This window comes from Balaenoptera acutorostrata, chromosome 3, assembly GCF_949987535.1.
Source record: "Balaenoptera acutorostrata chromosome 3, mBalAcu1.1, whole genome shotgun sequence".
NCBI classification, from domain to species: Eukaryota; Metazoa; Chordata; class Mammalia; order Artiodactyla; family Balaenopteridae; genus Balaenoptera; species Balaenoptera acutorostrata.
The window spans coordinates 127,686,633-127,706,860 of NC_080066.1; the positions used below are offsets into that span (position 1 = coordinate 127,686,633).

The 20,228-nt window shown below is 33.7% G+C and overlaps 1 protein-coding gene across 3 annotated transcripts in view; it reads right to left on the reverse strand.

Annotated features, from left to right (window-relative positions):
- The window catches only part of MDGA2 (MAM domain containing glycosylphosphatidylinositol anchor 2), an 814,155-nt gene that overhangs the window by 40,496 nt on the left and 753,431 nt on the right, over positions 1–20,228 (reverse strand). For all 3 annotated transcript variants that reach the window (XM_007192803.2, XM_007192802.2, XM_057544648.1), the window contains 4 exons: positions 9,960–10,137; positions 6,113–6,133; positions 2,777–2,932; positions 2,146–2,304 (listed from right to left, as the gene is read on the reverse strand). In XM_007192803.2, the coding sequence (XP_007192865.1) occupies positions 2,146–2,304; positions 2,777–2,932; positions 6,113–6,133; positions 9,960–10,137 (514 nt within the window). The remainder of the gene's footprint in view (positions 1–2,145; positions 2,305–2,776; positions 2,933–6,112; positions 6,134–9,959; positions 10,138–20,228) is intronic.

The window sequence follows — 20,228 nt, forward strand, 5'->3', positions numbered from 1 at the left end:
GAGCAGAAATAAATGAAATAGAAACAAAGAAAACAATAGCAAAGATCAATAAAACTAAAAGTTGGTTCTTTGAGAAGATAAACAAAATTGATAAGCCATTAGCCAGACTCATCAAGAAAAAGAGGGAGAGGACTCAAATCAATAAAATCAGAAATGAAAAAGGAGAAGTTACAACAGACACCGCAGAAATACAAAACATCCTAAGAGACTACTACAAGCAACTTTATGCCAATAAAATGGACAACCTGGAAGAAATGGACAAATTCTTAGAAAGGTATAACCTTCCAAGACTGAATCAGGAAGAAACAGAAAATATGAACAGACCAATCACAAGTAATGAAATTGAAACTGTGATTAAAAATCTTCCAACAAACAAAAGTCCAGGACCAGATGGCTTCACAGGTGAATTCTATCAAACATTTAGAGAAGAGCTAACACCCATCCTTCTCAAACTCTTCCAAAAAACTGCAGAGGAAGGAACACTCCCAAACTCATTCTATGAGGCCACCATCACCCTGATACCAAAACCAGACAAAGACACTACAAAAAAAATAAAATTACAGACCAATATCACTGATGAATATAGATGCAAAAATCCTCAACAAAATACTAGCAAACAGAATCCAACAACACATTAAAAGGATCATACACCATGATCAAGTGGGATTTATCCCAGGGATGCAAGGATTCTTCAATATACGCAAATCAATCAATGTGATACACCATATTAACAAACTGAAGAATAAAAACCATATGATCATCTCAATAGATGCAGAAAAAGCTTTTGACAAAATTCAACACCCATTTATGATAAAAACTCTCCAGAAAGTGGGCATAGAGGGAACCTACCTCAACATAATAAAGGCCATATATGACAAACCCACAGCAAACATTATTCTCAATGGTGAAAAACTGAAAGCATTTCCTCTAAGATCAGGAACGAGACAAGGATGTCCACTCTCACCACTATTATTCAACATAGTTCTGGAAGTCCTAGCCACGGCAATCAGAGAAGAAAAAGAAATAAAAGGAATACAAATTGGAAAAGAAGAAGTAAAACTGTCACTGTTTGCGGATGACATGATACTATACATAGAGAATCCTAAAACTGCCACCAGAAAACTGCTAGAGCTAATTAATGAATATGGTAAAGTTGCAGGTTACAAAATTAATGCACAGAAATCTCTTGCATTCCTATACACTAATGATGAAAAATCTGAAAGAGAAATTACGGAAACACTCCCATTTACCATTGCAACAAAAAGAATAAAATACCTAGGAATAAACCTACCTAGGGAGACAAAAGACCTGTATGCAGAAAACTATAAGACACTGATGAAAGAAATTAAAGATGATACCAACAGATGGAGAGATATACCATGTTCTTGGATTGGAAGAATCAACATTGTGAAAATGAGTATACTACCCAAAGCAATCTACAGATTCAATGCAATCCCTATCAAATTACCAATGGCATTTTTTACGGAGCTAGAACAAATCATCTTAAAATTTGTATGGAGACACAAAAGACCCCGAATAGCCAAAGCAGTCTTGAGGCAAAAAAATGGAGCTGGAGGAATCAGACTCCCTGACTTCAGACTATACTACAAAGCTACAGTAATCAAGACAATATGGTACTGGCACAAAAACAGAAACATAGATCAATGGAACAAGATAGAAAGCCCAGAGATTAACCCACGCACCTATGGTCACTAATCTATGACAAAGGAGGCAAAGATATACAATGGAGAAAAGACAGTCTCTTCAATAAGTGGTGCTGGGAAAACTGGACAGCTACATGTAAAAGAATGAAATTAGAATACTCCCTAACACCATACACAAAAATAAACTCAAAATGGATTAGAGACCTAAATATAAGACTGGACACTATAAAACTCTTAGAGGAAAACATAGGAAGAACACTCTTTGACATAAATCACAGCAAGATCTTTTTTGATCCACCTCCTAGAGTAATGGAAATAAAAACAAAAATAAACAAGTGGGACCTAATGAAACTTCAAAAAAAAAAAAAGTCAATGATGAAACTCTTTGACTAAAATTGATTTCATGCTATGTGTTTGTGAACCTTTTCCTTCTGAGTTACGATTTACTTTAGAATAAACATAGTAATTCTTTCCATCTCACCTATATGTTGTCCATACATGTGATAAAAGAAGCTGAAACAATATGCAGTGTTCGTGGGTCCATAAGGGTTTTTGGGAGCTATGCTGAAAACAGGGCTGAGAAGTCGAGCCTTTTCTCCTTCCAATCTGGGTCTAGATGTCTCAATGTACATATAAAAACCTTTAAAAAGACAAAATAAAATGTTTAAGCAAATTATTATTAGGCAACATGAAATTTAAAATCACTGAGAAGTTTTAGAGTTTTCACACAAAGTAAAGATTGATAGGAGAGTCTGCATCTCATTTATAAAATCTATATATACAAACATAATATAAAGAATAAATAATCTATATAAAGATAAAATTGTTTAAAATGTATAAAAACTTGAGACAAAATTGGAATTTTAGACTTGAATTATCAAAAAAAATTCCTAAACTCTCTATATATGTCAGTGAGTTCTGAGTGAAAATTAATGATTACAAACTTTGGAAATATCTGAATTATTTGTATGGTACATAAAAATTTCATGTTGTATTCCAAAATCTTCAAATCTATTGCTAAACATTATCTTGCATTTTGTATTAACAGCATTTCTAAAAAGTCCAAGGCTGGAGTATGATTGTCATGAACACAACATTTCATACCCTCATACCTTCTTTGGAGCCACTACGATCAGCGTTAGGTCCAGTGTTTGGAGTATATTTTGTATTTCTTGTTGCAGTACTTTGCTTTGTCCAGTCAAAATTGTCTGTATCATCTTGGGTAAACAAACAAATGTTACCATCTTCAAATCCACAGTGAAATTCTCCTGTTGACAAATTTTAATTAAAATAATTAAAATAAATTAAATGAATACAAATATTGCAACATTCTTATAAGAAAAATTTAAAACATTATACAGCAATAATAATGCAAGATTGCAATAATGGCACCATAGCCAAAATAATGCACAAGATGATGACTAAACCTAAAACTATTTCAATTTTAATGAAAATGAAAAATAATCTTGATATGTAAATCAGTCTCTTATTTAATAATTTAAACCCAAACCATTTTCCTCTGAAATATACAGATAATTGAAATTAAAGAGTACAATGCATGCTTGAATGATGGCTGAAGAATTTCCCCAACTTTCATTGTTCAAGTATAGGTACAATCCAAACAAAACTGTCAATTAGAAAAAGATCTTTATTAATTTACCCAACAGCACTTTAAAGCTGTATACCTTGAGGTTACAATTTTTCACTCCATGTCTCGAGATGCTTTCACGTATACCCATTTGCACAAATGAAGTTTACTTAGGGGAAGATAATGGCAAATTATTTTTAAAAGTAGTTATCTTTCATGCTTTATTTGAATGTGGATTTGCCAGGTGCTTGAAATTCACTAGAAATAAAGTAATGAAAAGAACTTTATGAAGACCCTGTGGAAGGACTGGGATTTCTTGGATGCCAGCCACATGCTGAGTTAAGGCCCAACAACAAGTTCACTGAGAGCTTTCCTTAAGTGTCCCTGAAATGAGGGTGGTAGTAATGTTTCTAGGTATCAAAAGGTTTTCTTACTGGGATGGACCCTGCTTGAAACAGGGGGGTAAATAATGGAGTTTATAATCTCCACTAGAAACAAAATTAAAATTATCCTTAACTGAAAAAAAATAAACATAGTTTATATTATTTCATTCAAACTTATAAGAACTCTATGAAAATACAGAAATGTTAACTCATGAGGCTCATGTAGGAGAAAGCTTTGGCTAATTCCAGCTAGTAAATAATGAAGTCAAAACTGAGTACAGATTCCCTGCAATTCATAAAGATGTAAACACCTAAATAATAAAAACTCCCATTTTTTTCCCCCTGCAATGGGTTAGATTTATCAGATATTCCTGGGAGTGGAGCCCTTGAAGATGGGATCATGCCCTTGAATTAATCTGTGTGTTTCTATACACTAACAATGAACTATCAGAAAGGGGAATTAAGAAAACGTTCTCATTTTCAGTAGCATCAAAAAGAATAAAATACTTAGGAATAAACTTAGCCAAAGAGATGAAAGACTTGTACACTGAAAACTACAAAACATTGATGAAAGAAATTAAAGAAGACACAAATAAATGGAAAGATGTCTCGTGTTCTTGGATTGGAAGAATTAATACTGTTAAAATCTCTATACTACCCAAAGTGGTCTATATATCAATGCAATCCCCATGACAATGCCAGTGGCATTTTTTTTTTTAAATAGAAATAGAAAATATTCCTAAAAGTCAACACAAAAGACCCCAAATTGCCAACACAATTAGGAGGAGGAAGAACAATGCTGGAAACATCACACTTACTGATTTTAAAATATATTGCAAAGCTACAGTAATCAAGAGTATAGTAGTTTTATACTATTGGTGGCAATGTAAATTGGTACAGCTATTATGGAAAACAGTAAGAAGGTTCCTAAAAAAACCTAAATACAGAACTACCATATTATCCAGCAATACCTCTTAAGAATATATAACCAAAGGAAATGAAATGAGTATCTTAAAGAGATATGTGCACTCACATGTTCAATGCAGTATTATTTGCAATATACGAGAAACAGAAACAACCTAAGTGTCCATTAATGGACTGTATTTACTTTTAATCTTCTCATGACAACTGTTTTTAAACATTTCTACTGGAAGTGCAGTCAGAGAACTTACCTTCAAAAGAATTATAATCAATATAGTAACTAATTAGCAATAGTACCCTGGGTAGAAGCCAAGGAGAACCTGATTTATGCCATTAATTCATCTTGAAACTGTCATGTATTTGTTCTTTTAGCAAATGATCATTGAACACCTGCTAAATATGAGATGCTGTGATAGACACAAAGATAGTGAGATGCAGAGAGAAATTAGAAACAGATTTAGTTCTTAAGTATCTTACAGTCTACTGGAGGATATGAGAAAACTAAAAATAGCTTCCACATAGATGAAGATAAATTGTTATGGAAAATCAAAATGAGGGAATAATTAATGGAGGAAGAAGTATTTGTGCTAAACATTATAAGAAAAATGAACCTCAAAGAGTTGATAATAATATCCACATTAAAGGGTCATTGTGATGACTAAATGAACTTTTATGCACTGAAGCAAGATGTGAACAATAAAGATCTATAAAAATATTCAGTATTAGTATTTGGATATGCAAAAGCAGAGTAAAAGAGGATCTTTGGTAAGAAATACAGCAAGAACAGAGGTTACAGAATTTGGTCTTTGTTATATAATCAGTTAAAGGCTATTGCAGAAAAGAGAATACAGTAAAATGAGAAAAAAGACTTGGACATTTTCTTCACTAAGTATAGGAAACTGAGAATGTTGAATGGATATGCATAAGAGTAAAAAGTTGGCTCTTCTCTCTTTTGTTAGACAAGAACAATATATTGCTAGACACAAAATAGAAGACAAAAATCAATTCTTAATTTTAAAATGAAATATTATCAAGAGGATGGTGCTCAGATTATCTTCTTCTCCATATAAGATTGGGATATAGAATAATGATCCATGAGAAATCTTGCTTAAACCATTCAAATACTAACTTTCTAAGTAAATATAATATTTCATGAGTAGAATGTAGAAATCAAAGAATGAAAATTAAAGAAACAAATAATAGCAATACAAATAATATGCAATGCCACAAAAGAAACAACAGTTTATTATTTGTAGTTTACACAAATAACATTTGTTATTTGTGTAAACTACAGTTACACAAATAACAAATGTTAAGCATGTTGGGGAAATGGCTCCATATTTAGCAAAAGTCAATTATCAATATTAACTTATTTGTCTTTACACCCATATCCTTTGAAATTTAAAACTTACAATTATGTCAGTTTTACTGTTTCTAAGCCATTCTATTTTAAACCAAATATGAACAGTTGCTAAATAATCTTTGTATGTTTATGCATTTTCTATTTTTCTTAATTGTCAAATACAGTGCCATTTTTAAAGTGAAAATATACTTACTCAAATGAGGATTAACAGGAGCTACAAGAAAAGCAAAAAATAATGTTAGCATGGGTTGAATGTCTTTTATAAATCAAAGTCTAATCAGTGTCTCATAGTGCCTAACCAAAACTTAATGATCTTGCCCACTGTGGCCATGGAGAATTATATCTGTAATCCATTTTGTTCTAGAGGATTGAATAGAATCTACTTTGGAGCTCAGCAGTAACAGCCTCAAAGTACCCAAAAGATCAATGCTAAATAGCTGTGGGATTTGTTCATTTTCCAAGGAATGGAGTTGCTGATCTTTTATATCTTAACCAGTGCTAAACAAAACTGAGAAATCAAAACTGAGGCTGACAACCTATAATCTAGATGTTTTAACAATGAACGCAATTATCCAACAGAGATTACACTTTAGTTTTTTTTTGCTGTTATCTACTTCTGGTGAAACTAAAGCAATCTTCATATCATGTCATTATGTGTGTCCCAAAACAAATAGCTAGTTTGATGCTGCTTTAATTACATTCACACACACACACACACACACACACACACACACACACACACACACACACAGTCTTCAAATGCTAAGCAATGCATATGTATTTTCGTGTACCAGAATAAATATTTATCTCAAAAAACTAATTGTGTTTGCAATACAAGTGCCAAGTGACTTCTACCTGAAGAGGAATGAATACTTTAAATATTACTGAAACAGCATCAAAAATATGTCTAACCTAAGAGACAAAATGGTAGCTGTATATATCAATTAGGCATTTATCACTCTGAGAGAAAATTCCATTCTGGATAAAAGAAAGCATTATTGCAGTCTCCCAAAATTACAATGGACAGTTAATCTAACCTCCAGAAGGTTGTCTACTTTGTTGTAAATTCCTAGTATTTGCCATTAACCACTTTTGTTAAACTTGGACATACTAGTAAAGTATGATAGTCAAAAATACACACATATGCATGAAGTAAGTTCATATATAATTGTTAAATTTAGTACACTGAGATCAATTTTAACAAAGTGATTAGTTTCTCAATAAATTACTTTTTACTATCTCTACATTGAGAAGACAGACTATTCCCATTATTTTAATTGTTCTAATTGTTCATTCCCCATTGTAAATTATGAAATGAATAACACAGAGAAGGGACTATACATTTATTAGTTCCACTGAAGGGGAGAAAAAATAATTCCCTTTCTTGCAAGGTATTGGTATATTTTAATTTGAAAATTAATTGTTAAAAATTAAAATTATTTCATAATAAGAATAATATGAAGTTACAATTTTTATATATTGTCTTTGAAAGAAGTAAGCATCTTTAAATTATAATTTAGTTCTAAGAAATGTCACAGCTACATGTAACCTCTGACCAGACTGAATTTTGAGACTTCTCCTACAATATTTTAGTCACCAAATTCACTATAAATATCACAATTAACCTTGTGAAAATTTGCAATTCTAAATTTGAAATATTGCAGTGAGTCTATTTTTCTTTTTTCCAACTAGCATGTCAAATTTCTTATAGATGCCTATATACATTATATGCTTATATACACTAAAGTATACTTAACCCAAGTCCATAGTATATAGAAGTAATTTTTAATTAAAATGTTTAAGATTTTAATAAGCATGCTTAAGATATAAAGATAATTAAAGAAAGTTGGAACTAAACATAATATCTATTTTCCAGATTTATTTTTCATTTCATTTGTTACCTCAGAGTTTTCAATAAGAGCTACTGAGTTTATGAAGATTTTTTTCTATATCTCTGTAAGACAAGTTCTAATAATTTCTAAACTTAGCAAATAAGTAAAGATTTCTGTCATGGAGGAGTGAGCCCTAGTTTTAGTCAGAGTTAGTCATTTCATAGTTGTTTAACTCTACAGGACACAAACTTTCTGGGTCTTAATATCTTCATCTTTTAAAGGAATGGATAGTAATGCATGGTTTCCAATGCCCCTCCATATTACATAGTTTACAGTTTTACAACTTAGGGGCAGGGAGCATAAATACTAGTTAGGAGGAGATAATTCATATTTTATAAAAACATATGACACTAAAAATTTAGAAAAATATACTGGGATGTTATCTAGTTGTTTGCTCGACGGAATCATGAAGGTGATTACAGAATAACAATTGCTCTTCTGCAATAATATTTATATCACTAACAAGAAGATGTACATTTTTAAAAGAATCATATTCAAGAAAATATACACAGTGATTCTAATGCTTTTACATTCCTTGATCTTGTATGAATATTCCACTATACATTATATATTTCAATTTTTTAATGAAAATTGAATATATAATGAATGCCCAATGTGTACTCTGACTGATGAGAGTGAAGAAAAGTGACTTCACAACTCTAATGAGTTTTTAATAATTTCACTTTATTTTTTTACTTCTGACAGTATTCACTGTTTCCCTCTTAAGTAGGAAAAAATACTTAATGCTAAACAGAATGGAGAACTTCAGCTGCAAAAAACCTCATTCTATTATCTTTTTTTAACTCAAACCTTAACAATCAATAATAAAAAGAGTAATATTCCACTGAAGTAATGAAACACATATGAAATATTTTGCCAGTGACTTATTCAACCTTGAAAAATACATTGATGATTTTAGAGCTAGTCTTTGAATATTATAAATTTAAACCGAAAAGATGTACATAAATCTCAACTGATAAAATATTAATCTGTCAGGTATATGTTAAAAATAATATCATATCTAATCACCATTATTTCTATTTGAACTATTAGAAAGTTTTTTACCAACTTTTTTTCACAGGTTTATACTATTTTCTACTTTTAAGTAGGACATTTAAATAGTAAAGAAATATTAAATGCATATTGTTTATAAATGCAAACTATAACTAACATATACACATTAATATTAGTGATATAAAAGAAAAAAATGACCAAAAAAAATCAACTAAGATGTCATTCAATAGGTGAATGGATAAACAAACTGTGGTACATCTACACAACGGGATATTATTCAACAATAGAAAGAAATGAGCTACCTAGCCACAAAAAGATATGGAAAAACTTTAAAAGTGTATTGCTAAGTATAATAAACCAGTTTGGAAAGGTTATATGTTGCATGATTCCAAATACACAGCGTTCTGGAAAAGGCAAAACTATAGATATAAGATCTGTGGTTGTCAGGGTTGGAGGAGGGATGGAAGGATAAATAGGTGGAGCACAGAGGAATTTTAGAGCAGTGAAAATATTCTGTATGATACTGTAAGGGTGGATAAATAACATTACACAGTTGTCAAAATCCATATAACTGTACAACACAAATAATAACCCCCCAGTGTAAACTACTGACTTTAATAATGTATCAATACTTGTTAATCAGTTGTAAGAAATGTGCCACATTAATGTAGGATGTTAATAATAGGGGAAACTGTGACAGGGGAAGAAGGCATATATGGGAACACCCTGCACTTCCTACTCAATTTTCTGTAAACTTAAAACTGCTCTAAAAAATGAAAAAAAACTTAAAATTCAATCACATTTCCTAATTTCTTAATGATATTAATTTTAAAATCATCAAGAATTTGAAAAAAATGTATACATACTGCTTCATAACTATGGGATAGAAAATAAAAAGACACTGTGACATTATCACCTAGGTTCAATGTTAATTAAGCATTTTTCTATATCTCTACTTATAACCAAATATTACAATTTATGATGATTAAGTATTGTGGGATTTTTTTTCACTTGGTTAATGACCCAGAAAGTCAATATGCTAAGTTTTATTTTGTGTCTAAATCTGGTAGATAGTTACAAACTTCTAGAGAGTTTAGCAGGCAAATAAATACTTTTAAATGAAAAGCTACTTACCACTATATTTGATGACACGAATTGTTGAATCTCCTTCTCCAAATTTGGTGAGAGGAGTCAGTCGGACTTCATAAGCCTCTGGTTTAATTAGCTCAGTCAAGTTATATGTAATTAATTCTCCCTTTTGAATATTCCCATTTATTTTAATCTCCTGTTCCCACCATCGTTGCTGTCCAGCCTGAAATTAAAAGAATTATATAATAATGTTCCTGGTATTTTTAACTGTGTGTTGGTCATGTGGCTAAAAATACTACTGCTGGGGATTCTTTGGGGCCTAGGACAAAGTTATATTCCGTTAGAGATGTACCTTTGTTTCTGATATGCTCCTAGGGGCATCAATAGTATGGTTCACTTTTACTTTGAATATGAAGCCCTTTGGCATCACAGATTAAAGTGGAGATGATCCCTTGCTTTGGGCAGGCCTTGGGTTTTCAATCCTGTCTGCCTCACCACTGCCAAACTATATGAAAGTTCAAGTTTGTCTGGGTTGGTTAATAGCTGAGGACAAAAGCAATTTGGGTGGGAAATCCCATTTATTACTTTGATTTTCCATTGTCCCTTAGATTTTTACCTAAGGGATGTGTGTGTGTGCGTGTGTGTGCCTGCACCATATACATATATATATATACACACACACACACTCTATATATGTTAATGTGTATATATATACATATTCATATATTTATATATTTGCTTGTTTTCTGAGGGTGGGTTAATCCTAATTATATAGCCTAGCCTGCTATATTTCTGGAAATGAAAATCTCAAGTATGTGCTATTAGCACAGCATTAGACAAATGACAAACAAAATAATGAAATGGAACAGAAAGCCCATATATAGATTTGTGGGGTTGTTCAATAGAAGACATGAAAATATATACTACTCAATTGGTTATGTATATAAAAAAATACATAAATGTAATCCCTATTGCATATCTTATAATGAAAAGAAAAAAGAAAAGGCAGTCTCAGGAGGATCACATACTTAAATTTTTTTTTTCAAATACTTAAATTTAAAAGGCAAAAGTTAAATCATTTAGAAAAAACACAGAAGAATGTCATTATGACCTCAGGTAAGGTGTTACTTTCTTAAACAGAATAGAAAAGCACAATTAGTAAAGGAAAAGATTGATAAATTAGCCAATCTTAAATTTGAAATTAATATTAAATTTAAAATTTTAGCATAAAAATTTCTTCTCAACAGTGCTCCTCATTAAACAGGTGAAATAAAGGCCGAGGCTTGAAAAAAGATATTTAGAACAAATACAGTTAATCAGAATATACTAAAAACTCCTATAACTAAATAAGAAAAAGAATTCAATAGCAAAATGAGCCTAATAGGAACAGGTATTTCATAAATGAGAAAGCCCAAATAACTAATTAGAGAAAAGTCTCAGCCTCACGGTGAATCAAGGAAGTGAAAATTAAAGCCACAATGTTATTTCCCAGATAAAAGCTTATAAAGATAACCGCATTAAGGTTTGTTGCAATATAAAACAATGAGAATCTTTATACCTGTCAAGAACCTGCAGCAGCAGAGGGTGGATGGGTAAGATTTTAGTCTACTTCCAAGCTAACAAGTTAGCCTGCAACAGTTCATGGGCACAAGCAGAAGAATCCAGACTACTGAGTCAGAGAAAAGGATTCATGACACAGCAGACGGTACAAGCTTTACTTTCAAACTGGTTCCCTTTGCCTCCCAATTCCCACAGAGTGATGCAGAAGTGCCCAATTGGATTTTGCACATGCCTTCTGTTTGTATCACATCTGTAGGACCCTGAGCTTAAGAGACCTTAGTGTTTTATAACTGACAGTACCCAAGCCTGTCTAACCATTGCCCAAGAGGGAGACATTATATTTATTATACTAGATATTAAATGGGCTTTACCTCTGTTCCAGGGGAGGTCTCTATATTCTAAGGATGTTTGCTATGCAAATAACCTTGAAAAGATAGGCTGGAAAAAAAAGACAGTGCCTCTGCACATATGTTATGCAAAAAAGCAAGAGACCTACAGAAAACTGTCTTCTAAAAATATAGTCTTTATGAGTATGTAAATTTGTGTAAGTATGGAGAGCATTTGGCAATAAAAACAATATTACAATGAGAACGGATAAACTCGTGTACACAGGAAACAGGAATATTCATGGCATAGAAAACACAGAGAATGATCTAAACATCAGTAAGAGAATTATCAAATTGTATACTCTTCATAAAATATAATTTAAAATATAGCATGAAAAATGAACCTAAGCCATAATACATCACCATGGATGGATTTCACAAAATATTGAGCGAAAATTAATTTTAAAGCAGACATATTATAAAATTTAAGTTCAAAATATGCATTTTGATAAGGGATCAATAGATATGTATTAAAGTATAAAGAAATGCAGAAAACAGTAAATGCTATGTTTAACATACTGGTCACGTGGATTAGAAGAGCGTCAAGAGGAGAAGATGCAATTGTGAGGAGATAACAAAGGACTTAACTCTGGTGATTTTTAGTTTTTAGATTGGTAGCAGGTATATAAAAATACTTATATTATTTTTGGCTATGCCTGAAATATTTCTCTTTGTTTTTCAAAGAGAGAATTGAAGAATAAGAGACAGGCAACCGTGAGTTTTCTTAAAACGCTTTCTCCCTTGAATGTTAAGATTGCGCTCTTGGGCTTCCCTGGTGGCGCAGTGGTTGAGAGTCTGCCTGCTAGTGCAGGGGACGCGGGTTCGAGCCCTGGTCTGGGAGGATCCCACATGCCACGGAGCAGCTAAGTCCGTGAGCCACAATTACTGAGCCTGCGCGTCTGGAGCCTGTGCTCCGCAACAAGAGAGGCCACGATAGTGAGAGGCCCGCGCATCGCGATGAAGAGTGGCCCCCGCTTGCCGCAACTAGAGAAAGCCCTAGCACAGAAACGAAGACCCAACATAGCAATCAGTCAATTAATCAATCAATCAATAAATAAATCTTTAAAAAAAAAAAAAGACTGTGCTCTTGTATTGTTTGCTTCCTCCATCTACATCTGTGGCAACTCACCTGCTTGCCGGGCTGCTTTTCCTTTTCCTGAGTTCTAAATGTTGATAGTCTCTGGAGTTTTATATTTGGTGTTTTTAATACACTGTGTTAGTGGTTCTCACTTTTAGGCAAGCATGAAAGTCACAGGACAATCTTGTTAAAAACCAAAATTCCAAGTCTTAACCACCAGTATTTCTGCTTCAATGAAGTCTACAGATATAATTTTTCAGTGAGCTTAGAAATACATTTTTTTTTTAAAAAGCACCTCCTCCTTTACAGGGTAATTTGGAAGCAGGTGCCCCAGGGTCTGTATTTGCTGAGGCACAGCTCAGCCTTGCTAGTTCCACAGCATTAATGCTAGTGGTTTCTCCTCCACCTCTACACTGATTACTCCTGCCACATCTATTACTCCTCACAATGTGCCACTCAGGCACCACGTTAACTGTATTATACCTACTATGTTTAATCTACCACAACCCGTAGTAGGTAGGAACTAATACTAGCCCTATTATACAAACTGAGGAAACTGAGGAAGAAGCAAGTTACTGTAACTCTCCTAAGGTTGTCTAGAGAGTAGCAGCTGCAAAATTTGGTTACACCCAGAATGACTCTATCTGGCATCGTTTCTTCCTTTGCTTCCCCAGAATTAATTGCTCCCTTAATTGTTTTAACCAGTGTCTTTATATATTTAGTTATAATACACTTAAAAGTACTTTTTTGGCACATAGATTATATATCAGGAACAATTTCTTATTAATTTTTTTACCTATAGTGTCTGGTCATTAACTAGGTAAAGATGTGACAAGATTAAATTCCAGCACACAGTGTATATTTAACTGACCCAATGAGTGCAGCAGAAAATCTAACTTAGTGATAACTGCATACAGTCACTGAATTTACAAACACTAGTAAAAATGGACCTAAAACCTAATTTGACAGAAAGTACTTTACTCATGCATAGCTGATACTAGACACTACAAAGTTTCTATCAGTTTTGGAGACTAAACATTCTATAAAATAATATAATCCAAATGTCAATTCTTTCAATGTCTTTAGATTTTTAAATTATTATATATGAACTAAAGGCAAACTACTGTTATTTCAGAAGATAAAAACCCACAAGAATATATACATAATAATTTGACATTATACTATTATCTAAAGACATACACGTTTAATCAAGGTATACTTTTCTGGATGTTAAATATAAGTTTAATACCACTCAGTATTTATAGTACACCCCAAGGACAGACTGGTATTCTGTCGTTATAATGAGATGCTTTACTCAAGTAATTTTAGTTGGCATGTACATTGATGTTGTTACTTATTACAAACTCTGGAGTAGATAACTTCATATGTGTATTAAAAAAGCAATAACTTTGATTCTAAATATTTAACTTAAAGCTATAATGAAAGTATATACTTCAGTAGTTGAGGAATAAGCAATTAAGCACTTCATATTGTATCTCAGTGAGCTGTGCAAAATGTAAAAATGGAAAACTAAATGCAATGTTTGCACATACGCAAAAGAAAATACAATATTAGTCCACTGTTTGGAGGTAATACCACAAAACCCTCAGAGAAAGTGGACCTAAAACATAACTACAGATGACAGTTCCAGAACATACCTGGTAAGCATGCTGATATGAAAACAATGTGTAAAGTATTTATCATTTCTATTTGTAAAAAATTTTCATGTAACTTTTTCTGTTCCTAGGAGATATGTTGCTTTCATATAATTTAGAAGACTATTTTCACTATTTGAAAAAGAAATGAGCCATAATTTTTCTGAATGCTAAGATCTGTAACTTGAAACACACAATATCTGGAAATCCTGACTTCTAGAGAGTGAGGCTCAGAACAGTTTACAGCATGACATGGAGGAGTATTAGAAAGCTATATTCAATAGCAATTGGAGAAAGTATGGATTTTATAAGCACCAATGTGCTTCTCTTAAAAATCGGATATTCTTTATTCTTCTAAAACTGAATTCTACTTACCTCATTTCTGCTGATGAAATACTAATTCTTGCCAATCCAGGTTAAACTTAATACGTTTAAGATTTGAACTTGATAAATTTAACCCAATCACTTTGTGTACTGGGTACCACCTAGGGAAGTACTTAGGTGGGGCAGGGGCAGAGGAAGCCCATTCCCCAGCTTAAGTGCTCCTGGCTTGGTGGTGGAGGGGATAACTGTCGCTTGGTTTATCCTGTTTCCTACTGATATTCTCTTGGATTTAGTCAACTTCATCGGGTCTTTCTTGTCCTGTACTAGCATCTTTTGCATTGTTTTTGGAACTGCCTTGGCCGATGGTCAATATTTCTATTCAATCTGCATCTTTCTCAGGCAAATCACAGGTTCTTTTGGTCTAAAAGCTCCATCTCTGCCCTTTTTTAGAGGTTTGAAGAATCCTGTTTCTCCTGTAACACAGTGAAGCAAGACTTGCCAGGCCCCAGTCCCTGAAAATCAGACTCAGTCTATGCTATTGTGATACTCAAGGGCCCCCTCAGGCAGGACCCAGAGCTTCAAGGCAAGTTCTGTAGTCTTCCTGATCTACCGGTGGGGAAGTGGGCCATTTCTTTCTTACTCAAGTGGGTTGTAGGTACCTTTCTCAAGGAATTTCTAGGACTTAACGCTACTGTTCTTCTTTCACTTTTACTAAAATATTCCTGATACCTGGGGACTCTGTGTATTTGCATTGGAATATCTTTCTATATTTTTATTCTGAAACTCAACACCTTTTCTCCCTTAACGACCTCCTGCCCACTTCTATGAACTCTTGTTTGATTTAAAGTCTAGGCTTTCAAGGCTATCATTTGTCCTTAGGTTTTATAAAATCTGTTCAAAGCTCATTTGCTATCTTTTTAATTTTGTACCAGTGTGTGTTTGTGGGTTTGTATTCATGTCCTTGGACCGTAAACCTCAGCTTCCTTTGTTGTGATTTTAAATAATGAGAGAGTAGCTGATAAAAGAGAATTACAAGGATTAAAAAATGCATTTGTTAATATTTCAAATTCCCAACTGTCCTTTGTAATCAACATTTTAACTTACATAGTATATGAATGTCAATCTGCATTTAGCTTTGAATGTCTTGATGGTCATTCCCTATAGTTTTTCTAATTTATATTGCTTATCATAATAGTTACCTGATTAAAAAACAAAACAAAAGAATACAACAACCCTCAGGTAAAGACAGCCTCTGAGTGGGTCCACAGCTTCAGTGAATCTCTCAGTCTTTCATGCAGTTTTGAAGTTTTCCATCCTTGCCTACCTTGGTGGGCCACTGCTGTCTGGAGGGATGAAAAGTGGATATGCAGGCAGAGTCTCTAGTAAACATCACTGGTATATAAATGAAAGACATTTCAAGAATTTAAAAAGTGAGAACTAAACATTAGGCACATAGAACAGTCTTCAGTGACAACCAAATGAAATATGCTTGCTCAGTGATCATAGAAATGGAAGAAATACAAGAAGTAGAAGAAAATTAGAGCCTAAAACTTCCTAAATATATTATGTGCCGTGGCTTAAAGTTAAAAATGCAGTTCCAGAAAAATGAAGACAAATATTAGAACAGAACTTTGGATGAAAGGAGGTCCTTTAGTACCCTAAAAAAATTAATGTTTCTGCAGTAGCTAAACATTTAGTAAAGACTAGCATTTTATATAGTCTTAAGTGTTTAGTTCATATTTTTTAATGTGACTTAACTTTACATTCCCAATGGTACTGTTTATAATATATTAGAAGAGTTACATGAGAATATTTTAAATAGTTTTATAGTTAATGTTTATTGAGTGACTACTATTGGGTTGGCCAAAAAGTGCCTTTAGTTTTTAGTAAAAATAAAAGACACATTTTTCATTTTCACCTAGAACTTTATTGAACTATGTATTCACCCTTTTGTTCCACTACCTTCCTCCATTTTTCAGGCAACTTCATAATTCCATCTTCCTAAAACTTTTTATCTTTTTGAGCAAAGAACTGTTCCAGATGCCTTTTACAGTCTTCCAGGGAATTGAAATTTTTTCCATTAAGAGAATTTTGTAAAGACTGAAATATATGGAAATCCGAAGGTGCAATGTCTGGTGAATACAGTGGATGAATCAGAACTTCCCAACCAAGCTGTAACAGTTTTTGCCTGGTCATCAAAGAAATGTGCGGTTTTGCGTTATCCTGATGGAAGACTGTGTTTTCTGTTGACTAATTCTGGATACTTTTCGTCAAGTGCTGCTTTCAGCTGGCCTAATTGGGCCAACTGGTTGGAATTAATCATTTGGTTTTCCAGAAGGAGCTCATAATAGAGGACTCCCTTCCAATCCCACCATATACACAGTATAACTTTCTTTGAATGAACACTGGCCTTTGGTGTGGTTGGCGGTGGTTCATTTTGCTTGCCCCACTATCTCTTCCGTTCCACATTATGGTACAGTATCCACTTTTCATCACCCGTCACAATTTGTTTTAAAAATGGAACGTTTTTGTGAAGTTTAAGCAGAGAATTGCAGGCGGAAATACAGTCAAGAAGGTTTTTTTCGCTTAACTTATGTGGGACCCAAACATCAAAGCAATTAACGTAACCAAGCTGGTGTGAAATGGAACAGGACCCTATGGTCCTTCCCCACCATGTCCTCTGCCTGCCTTTTTTTTTTTTTAACATCTTTATTGGAGTATAATTGCTTTACAATGGTGTGTTAGTTTCTGCTTTATTAACAAAGTGAATCAGTTATACATATACATATATCCCCATATCTCTTCCCTCCTCCACCTCCCTCCCTCCCGCCTTCCCTATCCCACCCCTCTAGGTGGTCACAGAGCACTGAGCTGATCTCCCTGTGCTATGTGGCTGCTTCCCACTAGCTATCTATTTTACATTTGGTAGTGTATATATGTCCATGCCACTCTCTCACTCTGTCCCAGCTTACCCTTCCCCCTCTCCCTGTCCTCAAGTCCATTCTCTAGTAGATCTGTGTCTTTATTCCCATCTTGCCCTTAAGTTCTTCATGACCATTTTTTTTTTATATTCCATATATATGTGTTAGCATATTTGTTTTTCTCTTTCTGACTTACTTCACTCTGTATGACAGACTCTAGGTCCATCCACCTCACTACAAATAACTCAATTTTGTTTCTTTTTATGGCTGAGTAATATTCCATTGTCTATATGTGCCACATCTTCTTTATCCATTCATCTGTTGATGGACACTTAGGTTGCTTCCATGTCCTGGCTATTCTAAATAGAGCTGCAATGAACATTGTGGTACATGACTCTTTTTGAATTATGGTTTTCTCAGGGTATATGCCCTGTAGTGGGATTGCTGGGTTGTATGGTAGTTCTATTTTTAGTTTTTGAAGGAACCTCCATACTGTTCTCCATAGTGGCTGTATCAATTTACATTCCCACCAACAGTGCAAGAGGGTTCCCTTTTTTCCACACCCTCTCCAGCATTTACTGTTTGTAGATTTTTTGATGATGGCCATTCTGAAGCATGTGAGATGATACCTCATTGTAGTTTTGATTTGCATTTCTCTAATGATTAATGATGTTGAGCATTCTTTCATGTGTTTGTTGTCAATCTGTATATCTTCTTTGGAGAAATGTCTATTTAGGTCTTCTGCCCATTTTTGGATTGGGTTGTTTGTTTTTTTGATATTGAGCTGCATGAGCTGCTTGTAAATTTTGGAGATTAATCCTTTGTCAGTTGCTTCCTTTGCAAATATTTTCTCCCATTCTGAGGGTTGTATTTTTGTCTCTGCTTGCCTTTTGTCTGTGGAAAAACTTTAGCCAAAGAATAAGTTTAATCAGAGAAGTGAGAATATGCAGACAGAAAGGAAAACAAAGGAGACCAAATAATAATAGTTTAGTCATTAAGCATAGTCAAGGACCTTTAGTTCCTCCTCAAGGACTATAGATAATATTATGAGCCCTATCCTGTGAGCTGTCCTACAGATACTGAAACCCCCACCAGGTGGAAGAAGTTAACTACATGATGACCAGACTGTAGCCATGACATAAGCTGCCACAATTCCAAGAACTGGCCTCAAGGAAATGGGAATAAACTGACCCTGGAACTGAAGATTAACTGTAGTTAAAACAATCAAGATGATGCTGGTCAGACCACGGATGACCAATTTCAAGATGACTGTGAGAGCTGACTGTGCTGTTTCTGCATGTAGCACCAACCCTCTGTCTATAAAAGCTCTTGCCCACTGACTGTCAGTGGGGAGAGTCAGCCTTTGGACAGGCATCCGCCCTGCCCACTGGTTGCCAGCATGCAAAATAAAACACTTTCCTTTCTACCACCCTGGCCTCTTTATTGGCTTTTGAACGGCGAGCAGCCGGATCCCACTTTTGGTTACAGGTGCAAATGATTTTCAACGCTTGATTTGGATATTTTGAGTATGTAGGCTATCTCTTCTATGTAGGTATAACGTTGATTGTTCTCAATTAATGTCTTGATTTGATCGTTATCAACTTCAAGTGGTCTACCCGACCGTGGAGCACTGTCCAGAGAGAAATCTCCAGCACGAAACTTCGCAAACCATTTTTGACACGTTTGACCAGTCAAGGCACCTTCTCCTTACACTGCACAAATCTTTTTTTGCGTTTCAGTTGCGTTTTTACCTTTCTTGAAATAATAAAGCATAATATGCTGAAAATGTTGCTTTTATCTTCCATCTTCAATATTAAAATGGCTACACAAAAATTCACCAATTTTTATAAGTTTTTTTAAAAATGCACTCTGATATGACAGCTGTCACAATACAGTCTAACAAAATTGTTTCGAATGAAGTTAAAGACAACTAAGAGCTACTAGAGCCATCTTTTAGAAAAAAACTGAAGGACCTTTTTGGCCAATTCAATATATACTAGGATGTTCTAAGTATTTTAGTTATTATTTAATTTAAGCACAAACAATTCAATGTGGTAGCTAATTTAACTTTAGCTTGTATTATTATATTTCCACCTATCCTATTATAATGTGTACAATTATTGTTTTCAAAGATAAAAACATCTGATAAAAGTAAAATAATAAAAGTAAAGAGAAAAAGAGTAAATATGGTACCTCAGAGGACATACAGAACAAACTGAGCATTCAAATAAATCTTGCTAATCTTCTTTTCCTGCCCCTTGCATGAACATTTTAGATCCTTTGTAACATACATGGCATTTGAAAGGTAGCTGCTAACACTTAGCTTACGGAATGCTCCAGGAAACATTTTTTTTCTTTTAACTCTGTAGCACACATTTATCTTGTTATAT